The sequence below is a fragment of the Heliangelus exortis genome, chromosome 3 (genome assembly GCF_036169615.1).
Source record: "Heliangelus exortis chromosome 3, bHelExo1.hap1, whole genome shotgun sequence".
NCBI lineage: Eukaryota > Metazoa > Chordata > Aves > Apodiformes > Trochilidae > Heliangelus > Heliangelus exortis.
Window position 1 is genome coordinate 15,206,368 of NC_092424.1, and position 14,520 is coordinate 15,220,887.

General features: G+C 43.2%; 1 protein-coding gene across 7 annotated transcripts in view; it reads left to right on the forward strand.

Annotated features, from left to right (window-relative positions):
- Positions 1-14,520, forward strand: part of DAAM2 (dishevelled associated activator of morphogenesis 2) — a 203,586-nt gene that overhangs the window by 182,628 nt on the left and 6,438 nt on the right. For all 7 annotated transcript variants that reach the window (XM_071739383.1, XM_071739381.1, XM_071739382.1 and 4 more), the window contains 2 exons: positions 4,360-4,491; positions 12,654-12,824. In XM_071739383.1, the coding sequence (XP_071595484.1) occupies positions 4,360-4,491; positions 12,654-12,824 (303 nt within the window). The remainder of the gene's footprint in view (positions 1-4,359; positions 4,492-12,653; positions 12,825-14,520) is intronic.

The window sequence follows — 14,520 nt, forward strand, 5'->3', positions numbered from 1 at the left end:
AAAGTGAGTATTTGCACAGCAGCTGAATGGGCAAATACTAAAAGTTAATGTGACTCTGTTAGTTTTTGTCTCTTAATATCTCCCATCATCTTCACAGATAACCATATTCTATCCTAAGAATATTGTTCTCTTTTCCTCCAAGTATAGGAGCAAAATCCTACTTTCAGGCTGGTGCAGGCATCTTTTGCCTGTTGTCTATACTAAAGCAATTGCTGAGAGGCAAGACAGAGGTGTTTGGAACATGGCAAAGTCCCTGCTGTGTTTAGCTGTGTTTTTTGCCCTTTCAAACAGAGTTTTGTTAGCCATGCTTTTTAATGTCCCTCTCTCTTCAGGTTGTTTCTCTTGTCTTTCTCAGCACATGTCATTTAAATGCTAGTGGAGCATTTCAGATGGGCAGTATTCAGCACTGGGACTGCTGGCAAAGGGGGAGGCTGTTCAGAATTATATTGTGTGGTTTCTGTGCAAGGATTACCTGTCTACAAGGAACTAACACAGGACTCTCCAGTCATTGTCACCTGCTATGAAATGCAGACTGATGACTTTGTTTTCCTTTCACCTGATCTGAGTTTGGTTTGGCTCTGGAGGTAGAGGGAAGGGATCTTGGTCCTGTCAGCAACCCCCGGGCTGTCTGTCTCCAACAGTTCATCATGTAATTAGCCAGTGTTCCTTCTGTAAAAACACAAAATTTTCAAACCTTATTCTGGATTGTTGGGGTAAGGAAGAACACAACAATGGGAAGAGATACTCCTGCATACATGGAGTGCAGTGTTTGCTATTAAAAGCACCTGTAAAGGGAAAGCTGACATGGAGTTCATGACATGGAGAGGCCCAGTTTTGGCTGGGACAGACAGTTCCCTCCACTGAAATGTGAGCATCTACTTCTGTTTTTCTTTCTGTGATCTATTTGTCCTTTTGCCTTTGCAGCCAATTTTTCTTCTCTTTCCCACACATGGGTTTCATGGGCAACCTCTCCTTCCCATTCAGTCACCATCTTCCACCCTCAGTCTTCTTCCTGTCAGGTATTTTTCATTTTGGCCTGCCAGAACCTCCCAGTCTGCTTGCTCAGTTCGTGGTTTTCTGGAGTGTAAAAAGCAGCACTATAGCAACAATAGGAGATCACTGTCAGGTGGAAGGGGGAGGAGGGGAAGGTGTGATTCTTGATTCTCTTCCAGCGTGTTCTCACCACAGCCTTGGCTCCAGTGACTGAGAAGTTTCTTCAAGGCCCCTTAAGGATAGAAAGCTAAAAATAGTTTCACAGTCAGATGTTCTTGGAGGTACTACTAACCCTTTGCCTTCCTGGACTTGCAGCTTCTTTGTAAAAATAAGACGTTTTCTTTTGTGAGGATACAAGTGCAGTTGTTGCCTTTGTGTGAGATGCTCCCAGGACAGCTAAGTAGTTCTTTGTCTTTTCCAAATCAGGAAGTGAATTCTCTAAGCCAAGTCCTCTCATATAGCAAAAAGATTCATAACCACTGCTTAAGAGACCTCTGCCATGGCTGAATCACTACATCTTCCTAGAGAAGCTGCAGCTCAGCCCACCAGAGGCAGTGCTACCTTCTGCTGTTCTGAGTAGGACAGACCATTGCTATAAGATACAAAGGAGGTTTTTTTATTTTCTGGCATTTCTCTCTGTCTGATTCCATAGTCATGCTGGTTACTTGTTTTTTGTTTTGGAAGAATTATTCTACAGGAAAGGACTGAATTTGAGATTGAGAGGCAGGCCAGCTAGTCTTAATTTTACTTTGGAAAACACTGCTCTCCAGTAACAGTCCCAAATGCCACAGCTTTCAACAGTGACTAAGATAACAGAACTGTTGTACTCATCTGCTATGGAGGGGAAGGGGAAGAAGTAAAGTAACTTTTAGTTATTATTAACTTAGAAATTAGAATGGGAAGGAGTGGCTGAAAAAAATATGCACAATTCTTAGAAGCATGTGAACTGACATTTCTCGTACTTGTAAGGTCTAATTCAAAGTGATTGTAACATAGAGACAATTAATTGGAAACTGATGTAACTGAGCAGTGCTCCCGGGACTGTCCCTTGTGATGTGTTAGGAAAAGCAGTGGAGAAGAGGATTTAATATAAGGCAGGGGAAGTAGCACTTCTTTAATGTGCACTTTTCTCTGGCCACCTTCTCATTGCTTTTTCTGGCCTTTTGCTGACTGTGGTCTTTCCTTGTAGTGGTTGCATTCTCTTTCAAACTCACATCACACCAGAAGATACATCAGATTTGATTTGAGATTGTTGATGGCCAAAATCAGTCTCTGCATTCAGCAGCACTGTAAAGTAAATCCCAAGGAGTTTCTCAGTATAGATGCTTACAAAGCCACCCATTTAGCTCTGTGAACCAGTATTTTGATGAAGAGTAACAGAGAGCACCAAACATTCATGTTGCTGGAGTTGCAGCCAGCACAAAAATATTTTTTCCAAAGGGAACAGAGGGTCAAATTGTAACTTGACCTACTGTTTCATGCTGCTTTCCCTACAGAGAAAGTAAGGCTTTATCATTCCCACTGATTATTCAACTGAGAATAAAGATGAGGCCCAGATTACAGTTTCATTGTCCCCATGAGACTGTCAATAGCACACAAGCCAAGGACAGGCATGGGAGAATGCCAGTCATACTATAACTTAATCGTTTTGAGGAGCTCTGTAGCTGTTTCTGTGCCACAAGCATGATGAATAGAGCAAGGGAAGAGATAGCACGGATAACGTTGGCTTAAAACTAAAACACTTGAGCCAGAAAGAAAGAATTTTATGATATTTTTTTCTTCCTCTAGGTAGTAGACAAACAGAGCTTATTTTCCTATGTTTTTTTTTTTATTTCCTTTTATTTTTTATTCTTATTTTATTTTTTTAATTTCTTTTTTATTTTTTCCCCATAGATCTTCTTATCAAATAGCTCCACTTTATAACTCTGAGAGTTTAATGACATCCAAGCTATAATGTTTATAGGTTAGCATACAGCTAGTAATTGCTGCACCTGGCATCTCTCTGCTTGTACTTTAGTGGGAGAACCAATGTTGATATCTTCTTGCTGCCTAGTGCTTTTCAGGGAACGAAAGGGGAGATTCAGAGCTGGGAACTATACAGATTATTCACACATTTCCCCAGCTGCATAGCCTTTTGAGTCACCATGTGAAGAGAACGTGGAGGGAACACTATTAAAATTTTCAAATTCACTTGCTACACAATAGAAGTTCTCTATTATTTGTCATTTTGCATAGGAGAAAAAATAATGTATTTGATGCCTAATTTACAAAGTTGCTTTAGAAATCCAACATGATGGTGGCTTTCATGGGTGTCACGGTTTAACACTGGCCCGGCAATTAAACCGAGTAACAGACGCTCTCTATTAATCTCTCTCTCCTCCCTTATAAGAAAGGAGAGAGAATAAGGGAGAGAGACTTATGGGCTGGAAACTAAACTACACAACTTTAATGAAACAGTAATGATAAATAGGAAAAATTAATAAATATATACAAATATACAAGAAAATGGATACCACATTCCTCCCCCCTTTCCCCCAATAGCTCTCACGTCACCACCGAGGCTGCAGGGCAGCTCTGGGAAAGTCCAGGCTGGTCTCCTGGAGTCAGCAGCAGTTGGGAACTGGAGGCAGGAACACACAGATAAGGGCTGGCACGGATCAGGAGCACAGGCAGGCAAACAGACGGGATCCTTCCAGGATGCCGAGGGGAAGGAAGGGAAGCAGGAAGGGCAGGAAGGGCAGGCAGCCGGAAGCTGGAAGCAGGAAATCTGGCTTGGCCCTCGTGATCCCTCAAATTTATACTGAGGATGACGTATATGGGATGGAATACTCTGTTTGGTCAATTCTGGCATCTATCTTGTCTGTTCCTCCCCAAAGGAGGGATGCAGGTGGGACCTCTTTATGTTTTCTTCAGAGCTGAGCAGTGTCCTTGGCTCTGCATACCAGTCTCTAGCAGTAACTATAAACATCAAGTATTATCAGTCCTAGAAACACACACTGTCTGAGAAACTTGCTGTTAATTTCAGCAAGTGCAACTACTTACAAGAGACTTAGCTAAAAGCAGAAGTACAAGACAGAAAATCACCTCTATCCTGGCCCAAACCAGGACAATGGGAGTGGCTGCTGTTTGAGAAGAAGGGGAACCATAGTGAGATTATCCTTCATCCCTACCTTCTCATGCTAAAATGGCAAAAGCTTTGCCTTAGTGAGAAAAAGTGTTTTGTGAGTTACAGTTCTGGGTGAGACTACATGAGGAATGGGAGCTGAGAGTGCTCTGCACTGAGTGAAGTAGATGGGCTTCCCTGCTCTTTTGTCAGTGAGGAAATCTTTGATGCTTGCCTATCTATATCTCTTACTTCTCTTTCAGGAACTGGATTATCAGAAGAGACGCGTGCGGGAATCGGGGGACAGGTTTGTTCCTGTCATGAGTGATTTCATCACTGTGGCCAGCTTCAGCTTCTCAGAGTTAGAAGACCTTCTCAACGAGGCTAGAGACAAGGTATATGTTACCTTTTGAAATATTTGGAGTTTCACTGGCTGAGTCAAAAGCCTAAATCAAAATGGAAGCAGTAGTTTCAGATGGTGGGACTATAGTGAAAACTATAATAGGCACTGGAAGTGGTTTGGGCTGAAGTTTCTTACTTTTCCTAATCTGGTCTATAGCTATTTAGAATGTATTTTAGGATTAAAAGATGGTTCAGTGCTCCTGCTCCTGAACTTCTTGCTAATCTTCCTTAACATCCATGTGTGTCACAGAATCGTGATGGTGATGGCTGTGGCTGGATAACACAATGCTGTGGTGTTGTAGGGATTGCCTTTTCAGCAGTCTCTCAGAAAGAGGTTCTTTGGTGATTAGTGTAGTCACATTGTATCTTTCACCTCCTGCTTCTGACTTCATTCCACTCTGCTCATTCAGCTGGGGACATCTGTGCTTCATTGGTTTCCTTTAAAAATGCACCTCTGGGTAGTTTGGTGACTACCCACTCTTTTCTACTTACGCTTCTCTTTTGCTTCCTCTTTTTCATTATTTCAAGGATAGAAATTCCAAATGTGTGGTTTGTCGAACATCCTTGGACCCTTCTTACACAGCAAGCACCACATGTGTGTTACTTTCCAGGTGCTGCTGTGATAATTTTGTTTTTTCACTGTCTACATCTCCATTACTAGGTTTGTACAGCTAAGGAGGTTCTTGTTCTTTGCTGATGATTGGAGTCTGGCACTAATCCTTCTGTCTCTCAGCTGAGTTAGGAAGAATTCATATGAAAAGGTCATAAACATATGAAAATGTTTAGAGAAAAGCAAGTTCTAAAGTAAACAATATGTAATGGCAAATGTGCCCTTGTTGGCTGGCATGTTAAAAGGGTTTGGCTTTATGAAGCAAATGTGTTATTTCTTTTGGATTGAATTGTTTCCACTGCTGGTGTCAGTCCTTGCAGCATTAAGGCACCTATTGCATTATTAATGAAAGCCGTGCCATTGAATTGGTAGGTTTTACATTTTGAAGGATATACAAAATACAGGCTGAGGTTCTGAGCAGTAAGGCACCTCGCTCCTTCAGTTGCTTTGCAGTAATGTCATTCTGCAACTCAAGAGCATTTTCTTTCTGTGGAGATAACATTTGTAATAGTGACAAGTACTGCAAACCCCAGGTGCTCTGGGTGCCAGCTGGAGGCAGCTCCCTGGGCAGTGCTGGTGGGGCAGGAGTTATCACAGCACTCTGAAGGAAAAGCTGGGCAGTTTAACAACTGCTAATGTTGTAAGGAAACAAAGGTTCTTTCCAAGATCAGTCAGGAGTTAAAACCCAGCAAGTGGTACATTTCCAGAGCAGCAATACAACTTTTCTTGATCAGACACTTGCAGGGAAAAATGCTATTCTTTTGCTTTAAGAATAAGCAGAGAATCTCCTTACAGACAGACCAATATGTCTGGAAGCTGTTGCATGCTTTTTTAGACATAGCCAACATAAAGCACTCAACATAAAGAGATGTTTTATTTTAATGACTATAACATGCTTAGGAAACGTTTCTCTACCTTCTCCTCACACACCCTTACTATTTTTGAATGGATGCCCTTCCAACTTCTGCTCAGCCTATGGCTTTGGTTCTTCCACTGGCAAAAAGCTGGTTATGGACTCCAAAAAGGGAACTGTCTGTCCTTACTAATGCTGAGCTATTTTTTATGTTTGACTCTCATTTTTTTTCCTCTCTCTTCCTCCTCTTTTTCATAAATTTTTTTTCTTAAAAAAGAGAAAAGAAAAAAAAAGAAAAAAAGAAAAAAAGAAAAAAAAAAAAGAATGTGAAAAAGAAATCTGGAAATTTTCAACAAACCAGATGTGTTTTGCAAAATGTCGTCCAACCTCAATGGGCTCTCTGTTTACTGAATCACAAGCTTTTTTTTTTTTTTTTTCTTTACCATGGTAACCTACTATAACTAGCCAATTAAAGGAAGAGACAAACCGGGACATCTGATTATCCTGTTCCTTTTTGATTTCTCGAAATAAAGCAAATTTTTTTTTCATTAAAAAAAAGGTAGTGGGAGAGGAAAGACTTGTAAAAATATCCCAATGATCCCAGGAAGAATTGGTCTGGTGCACAGATTTATTAATAATCATGAAGCCCTAGTTTTAACAGCTGGAGTTGGATATCCTTCTAAATATAGATGTGCCTACTTGATTGCCATGAGTTAATCAGAGCTATGTTTCCTCAGCTGGGATTTAAAACAATACTTTATTTTTTTTTTTCAAACCTGGGAATTTTAAAATATTTTTAAATGTCTTTAGCGTTAGCAGAAATAATTTATATATTCTTTTAAGTTACGGAAACCATTCATTACCAAGGTGTGGTGCTGACCTTCTACGTAGAGGATATTTTTTGCAATCCCATGCAGTATGTTTTTTGGCTTTTTTGCTTAAACAGGACCATTTACAGTTAGTGGCCATGGGAAGGAAGTGATATTTTAAATTTAAAAGGCCAGGCTGTCAGATGCAAGCATCCCTGTTTGCAGGGGAAGCCTTGTAACTGTATTTATCTTCAAGCAGTAAACAGATGGCTTGGTTAAGAATTGACTGAAACTTAGACTGACTCTTTGAACAGCTCCTTAGCACAGCTGGTTCTTGTTCTTTTTGTGTTTTTCTCACTTTCAATACCACTTTATAAGGGAATATATATATATATTAGATCAAGGGATAAAGTTTTCTGCCACTTCCCATAAACTGGAAGTTGGGGGCAGAAGAAAGTGAAATTCTGCCCTGGAATCCTTCACCATTTTTTACATGTTTGAATAGATGAAAATTCAACTTTTTTACATGAGAAGGAACAGAATCGGGTTGAATTTTGTTTGTGGAAATTTTTCCCTGTATTTCCTCTGGGGAAGCAAAGAAAATGGCAAAGGAACAGTGATCTCCCATGGTATGAACTTTATTTTCTTGTTTGAAAAAAGTGATATTTCCCCTTCAAGAATCTTTACAATATACTTAAGTGTTGACAGGTATGAAGTCTAAATTGCTAGACACCTTCATAACTGCTCCACTTAGTGCTTGGTATATATGTAAAAAAAAATAATTTGTTTAATGTCTTGATTTTTCTTAAGTTGGCTTAATCAGGTATTGCCATTTTTATGATGAACATCTAACATAACCCCAGCTATGGAGGCACAATGGAGGCCACTGGCTGGGCAGGGCTGATGAGGAAAGTAGGAAAAGTGTCCACTCTCAGCCCTTCTCATGCCAGCTTCTCTCAGTCAAGGTGTTTCCGTCATAGAGAAAGGAGTTCAGACTTTGCACATGCATTTAATAAGCTTAGAACATATAGTAATTGTTTTGAAGAACATCAAAGCAGTGAAAACCAAAATCCATTTAAGAAAATACTAATTCATGGCAGAATGCTCATGAAGCACATGGAAATATTGTCCAAGTGCCAGTGACATGCTGTGCACTGCAGTCATTCATTTTTGGCAACCAGCTAATGGATAAGGAGTGGATCAGGACAGAGACTGAGGAAGTCATGACAAGGCTTGTTACAGAGCCTGAACAGGAACCACAGCCTGATGTCAGAAACAGACATTTGGGAAATAAATTATGTAGCTGTTTTACAGTAACTTAGAACTGCAGATGCTTCAGGACAGGTTGGCACCTAACGTATCAGGAATTTTTATAATGCTTTGAAAATGCGCACATGATCACAGAGCCAGATCTAGAGGGAAATAGAAATGTTTAGCTCTGTTTTGGGGCTGCCAGGATCACTGCCAGACTCCTGGGAGAATCCTTGAAGAGCATTTAGGTGCAAGGAGAGCTGGGCCCAGCCCTGCCTGAAATTGTCTGGCCTCTTCCTATTAACTGATCTGACTCGGACCCATAAAAAGAACATGTATTTATTTGAACTACCTCACTACAGGAGGTAGTGTCTTTTTAACAGCAAGTTCAAGATTGCTGCTTTGGGGAATACAGTTCTTGGAATCATAAAATGCCAAGTAGGAAGAGACCTCAAGGATCATCTGTCCCAACCTTTCTAGGTAGGAACATGAGTTAGATGTGATGGGCCAGCATCTTGTCAAGCTCAGTCTTAAAAGGTATCCACTGTTGGGGAATCCACCACTTCCCTGGGGAGGTTATTCCAGTGTCCCATCTGTTCTCATAGTGAAAAAATTTGTTATGATGTCCAATCGGGATGTCTCCAGGAGTGACTTGCACCCATTACCCCTCCTGTTTCCCATGTGACATCACCTGGCTACATGCCACATGAGTATATGCACTTCATGTTGCATAGCTCCATGGTGTAATTCATTCACACATTGGCTCCTCCTGCAACAGCAGGCAGCAGAGACAACAGGAAATTTTTATCATGGCTGTTTTTCCTCCTCCTCCTCAAGCTCTGTTCCTGCCATTTCCAGTGTTCTTCTGCCACTGTTTAACATTTCGTTGGCAAGCACAGCAGAGAGTGTGTGTGCTGCTGTCCTGCTTTCCTTCTCCTTGCTAAAATGGCTTTTTAAAATAAACAGCTGTCTAAACGATTTGCTTTGGCAAGAGGATGAATTCAGTGGAAAGTTTGGCAGAGGAAGCAGAGCTGGCACCGAGCTCGTGGACCTGTTATATCATGGAGCTTGGGGGCCCTTATGGTGTGGAAATGAATTTTTTAATGAAAAAAAAAAAAAGAGATACCATCCTGTATTACAGTGGAAAACCTGCTGAAACACAGGTTTCCATCTTGCTTTTGCCCATGTCGTCTGTCCCCATATGACTTCAGGAACAAGCAAGGTTCAGCCCTTGTTCCATGGTATTACAGCACGTCACAAAATTCAGGGAAGTATTCTATGTGCACGAGGACTTAGCTTCAGATTTCACAGTGGTGCACAAGAGCAGGTACTGTTTGGCAGAGAATTTGCCCATGGAGCAGTTGAGTGATTTGTGTTGGGTGACACAAATCCTGCAGCAGAGAGCATAAGAGAGGGCTGAGATCCAGAGCATCTCAGTCCGTGCTGTGCTTACACCCTGAGCAAGGCAAGCAGTGATGTTTTAGTCTCTGTGGGCAGACTGGAGCTCAAGCTTCATATCAGGAGGCTGCCACCAGCAGCTTGCTGCCCCCTGTCCAGCACTGGTGCTTTGAAAAAGTGAATGTGATCACAAGACCCAGAGCTACAGGGGAATAGGAGTAATAAAACCCGAGGACTCTACTGCAGTCACAACAGTTGAAAAAACAGTGTGGCTCTCTTTACAATAGTGCATTGATTTGATGTAGTGCCCTACAGATGTGAGCAATTGATTTTTTTACTGTTTCCTATATGAGATTTGTGGGGCAACACTTTCTGTTCTGTAACAAATGGAGAAAGGAAGGCTCAGAGAGGGAGCATGAGTTACCAAGCTACATTATGTTCAGAGATGGCAGTGGAGGCTGGATCTCCTGAGGAGCCTTCTTCTGCTCAGTTAGCTTTTTTTCAGAGGGGCTAGAAAAAGAAGGAAAATATTTCCTCCAGTGAACTGCAGATTTCTCTTTTGTAGGTATTTTAGTACATCTAGCTAGCAGATTTTTGCATTTTGTCTTTACAGTAAGTGATTGTGACCTGCTAAGCCATGCTACAGGGCACCAAAGATGGGCTGCTCTCAGAATTTTTTGTCCTTGCCTCTGCTTAGAGACCACAACACCTTATTCTCATGAGTGTCTCCAGAAGGCTCCCAGGCTGCTGGATCTTCCCAGCACAGCAACACTCTTCCTTCTTTGAGTGGCAGTGAGTAGGCAGTGGCAAAAGCCTTTCTGCCAGTGTGACAATAACTAGATGGTGCTGGTAGGTGGGTGACAGGCCTTGTGCTGAACATTTGCAGACACCACCACCCTCTAATGGAGACTTCTGTATATATAGGATCCTTCTTTTCACCCTCCAGTCTTCCTAAAAGACTAGAAAACCCTGGCTCAAACCAGCTCATTTCCTGTGTACTCCATCACTCACCTTGGCTGTGCATAGGGAGGAACATAGGGATGGAAGTGTTGCATCACTATGTACATCAGCCACCTCCTGTGGGCTGCCCTTGGATTTCAGGCTTCACAAGAGGTAGAGAAGCCTTCTTTCCAGATGGCAGCTCTAGCCACTGCTCTTAATTTCTGCCTTCTTTTCAATTTTCACAAGAGTTAACCATGGGAACAAGAGTTACATGGGAAGAGCTTCCAGATAGCCCATCTCCTGTGAGCAGGGAGCTTTAGGTGCTCTATGTGTTCAAGCAGCAGTGCCTGTACTGAAGTCTTTTCTCCAGCATTCCCTCTCCCCTGGCTGATTGGAAAGCTGGAGCAGGCATGCCCAGGAATTACAGCACATGGGGATATGTTGTCTCGGTGTGTGGTATGGGCAGACTGTACCTGCTGAAGGGCTGATCCTGGTCAGTGTGGATTACAGTGTGATTACTGCAGTTTTCTAATATTCAAGCAGAAAATGCATATATGATATACAGAGAAAAAAATATATATACAGAGAGGAGTGGGAAGAGGGAGTAGGACTGTATATGTGTGCATATGTGTCTTCAGTGGTTTCAGAGAAAAAGAGTTAAACCAGAAGTAATCTGTTGCTGTTTCCATACTCTGAAGTCTTTCTGCTGTAGTGCTTCCTTCAACTCCTGCCATGTTTGGTAGCTCAAAGCAATTTGCATTTCTTCCAGTGCTTGCCTTTTTTTTTTTTTTTTCTCTCCAGATACTTTGGGTTTCTTTGTTTGTTTCTGGCTGAGAACATAAGCTTTTTAAAGAAAAAAGAAGCTATTGCTTCAAACTGTTTTGTGGGCCTGGCAGGGAAAGCAGAGGAAGGGAGATGCTGAATTTCTCAGTCTGTGCCAGAAGGAAGCTGCTTTCCTTGGAGATTTCTTCCCCCTGCAGTTGACTGGGAGATTTGGTTTGTGCTTTGCTGGTACAGGGCTAATGGGGTTTATAAGACCTGCTTCCAAACTAATTTTATCTTTGGGATCAGAGCCTGAAATGTTCTTAATGTCTTCACCATTCTGCAAGAGCACCCACCTAAGGAAAGGGAAACAGGACTGTGCTAATATGAGCTGAATATATGCACAAGAGTTTGAAGGCAGCTTGTTGCCTGGGAGATTCGGGGTTTGGTTCAATAAATGTTGAGGTCTGTAAGGTGCTCTGCTGCTCCATGGTGGTGTGTGTGCATTGGGGTCCTAGTGCCATCAGGACTGTGTTGCCATACAGAGGTCTGGGAGTGAAGATGGTTGAACAGTGATACGGCTTTTGGATGTGTACACTTAACATAGGACTTAGTAGGCACTTGCATACGTGCTGTTGACAGCCTATACTTGCATGCATTTGAGTGCATTTTGGTGAGTACAGAGGCATGTTTGTGAGTGTGAGACAGCAAAGAAGAGAGTACAACTGCTGCAGGACTGATGTCCCAGGGCCAGGAGTTGCTGTGAATTTACTATGTCCCGATCAGAAATGACTGAAGTCCTGCCAGTTGGCTGCCTTCACATGTGTCCTGCAGCCTCAACATTTGCCTTTTAAAATAAAATCCACTTGTGATGTATTCACTCTCTTTTAAGTCTGCCCGGGAGCCCTGGCTGCTTTCCTTGCCCCTCTCTCATGCCATGTCTGTCCATAGTCGCCTCTCTCCCAGGCAACACCCTGACTCAGAGGACTCCATACTGACAGATGACATGGCAAAAGGCTCCTGAGAGGACAGACTGTAATGTTATTGCAAAAAAACACTAACTCCACCAATTTTAAAAGTGGATTTGAGGGGAAGATGAAAGGGGAAAGTTAGGGCTAAAACTATGTTTTTTGTAGGTAGGATGGACTAAAAGTACTTTTTTTCCCCAGCTACTTGACTGTCTTCCATGCCCCTGTTGTCCCACAGCTGCAGCTGAGAAGTGGCCAGAATGTCGTCCTCTGAAATTTCTCCATCTCCCTCAGGCACCGAATATGCTTGTTTTTTTCTGTGTAAGTGGGCAGCTAGTGCACTCCAGCACCATCGTCTCATCTGCCCAGGAGAGCAGATTCTTCAGGCACAGAGGCACCTGCCTTAAGGAGAGGCACTTCTCTTGCAAGGGGTAGTTTCTGTGTTTGCCACGTGAATGCTAGAGGGTGTTGAATTACACGTGTGGTTACTCATAAGCTTTCCTTGCTCTTTGCCAAACTGCCTGCCTAACTATTGCTTTTGTGTTTTCTGCCCCCTTGACAGTATGCCAAGGCACTGAAGCATTTTGGAGAGGGCGAGGGCAAGATGCAGCCGGATGAATTTTTTGGCATCTTCGACACTTTCTTACAGTCATTTGCAGAGGCCAAGCAAGATCTGGAAAATATGAGGAAGAAAAAGGAAGAGGAGGAGCGCAGGGCACGCATGGAGGCCATGGTGAGGACTTGAGCACAGGAAGGTGTTTCCTGCCATCATCTTTTCATGTCTCGAGAGAGGAAGGTTGAGAGAGCCAATTCCAGTCCTCATGTCCTGTCACTATCACTGGTTTATGTCCTCCTCTCTATCACCTTTCTTTGGGACAATTCTCTTCACAAATGATGACATTTTTCCTGCTGGCTGTCTTGTCAGCTCTCAAGGGTGTACTTTTTGTCTCCTAAATTACCCTCTTTTGGATTCAGATACTAAATCCACCCCTGCCTGTTTTGCCCTGGGACTTTGCTGGGTGGTGCTGCCCCTGCCCAGTGCCAGACAATCTTGCTTCCAGGCCACAGGCTCTGTGCAAAAAATCCCTGGGAGCTGGATCTCCCTCAGTCCTGCCAGCTGGTCAGCTTCCACTTAGGCTCCATCATTGCCTGCTGCATGCCTGACAGCAGACAGTGACACAGCGAATGTCCTCTCACCTGCTGCAGCCAGCACTGGCAGCGTCGCTCCCTGACCAGCACTGGGGCCGTGTCCAGCCTTGACTTGATGAGAGAGCTTGAATTTGCTGCTGGGAGACAGACGTGCATGTCCCCAGGGGTTTGTGGGACCCACCCTCCCCTCCCGACCCCTGCTGACTCCTTCCAACCCCTGCCTTTCCTTGGGCCTTTCTTTGGGTCCCTGCCTCTTTACCCCCGGCTGGTGCTTTCACCCCAGCTGCTTCCTTGTCCCCAGGCCCCTCAGTGGGGAGCTGCTGCTTTAAATGTTTGCTGTGGCAAAAGCCACCGATTTGTGCCTTTCAGAAGAGGAGAGAGGTAAAATGCCTGGATGCCAGCAGCCCTACTGCTGGACACAGGGGTTCAATGCCAGGATTCAGGCTCAAGTTTCCTCTCAGCCAGGTGGAAAGTGTAGGGGGCTGAATTTAAAGCACTGGAATGGTTTCATAGGCCTCATGCACCATGTGAAATGTTGCAGTTTGCTTATGGAAAGAGTCTTTCTGCAATGTGAAGGTAGCATGTAGAGCAAGCAGCCTGCTTCCTGACAGCCACATCCATCCCCTGTCATTTCCACTGACCTTGGAGCTGAGGAGGGGTAAGGGGCAGATAACTGAGCTGGAGATACCCTGGGAAGACTGAGGGCATCATATTGACTGCTGGGCCTATCCAATGATCTGTAAAGCCAGCAGTTGTTTCATTGCTCTTTGTGTCCATAACCAGCTTCTCTTACCAGACTTGAGACAATGTGGTTTTTTTCCCATCAGAGCAACATGCTGCCTCCATCCAAACATGAGCTCTTTGCTGAACAGAGTTTCTGTTAATATTTTGATATCTCACACAGTTTTCATTCTCCGACATGTTTAGCTTGTGGATTTCTGGGCTTTTCTCTTTCTTCTTTTCTTCCTTCTGCAGGATTCAAGCCCTTCTGCCTGCCGATTTAGATAGCTGTGCCCCAAGCAAAAAGTTGCTTGTGACTATAATAGTGACTGCAGTTCATATCAAAACATCAAAACTAACTTCAAACTCACTGGGATAAGTAATGTCAGCAAAGTACATACTGCCACACTAAGGTCACCCCAAGTCTGGTCCCAGAAGCTGGGTAATTGCCTATGCCAAAATCACTTGTAGACTGTCATTTGGCACAGCTACTTTGCCAGCACTATTCTAGTGTAAAGTCTGTGCAAAACAGCAGCAGTATAGACAGATCCCATATGTTT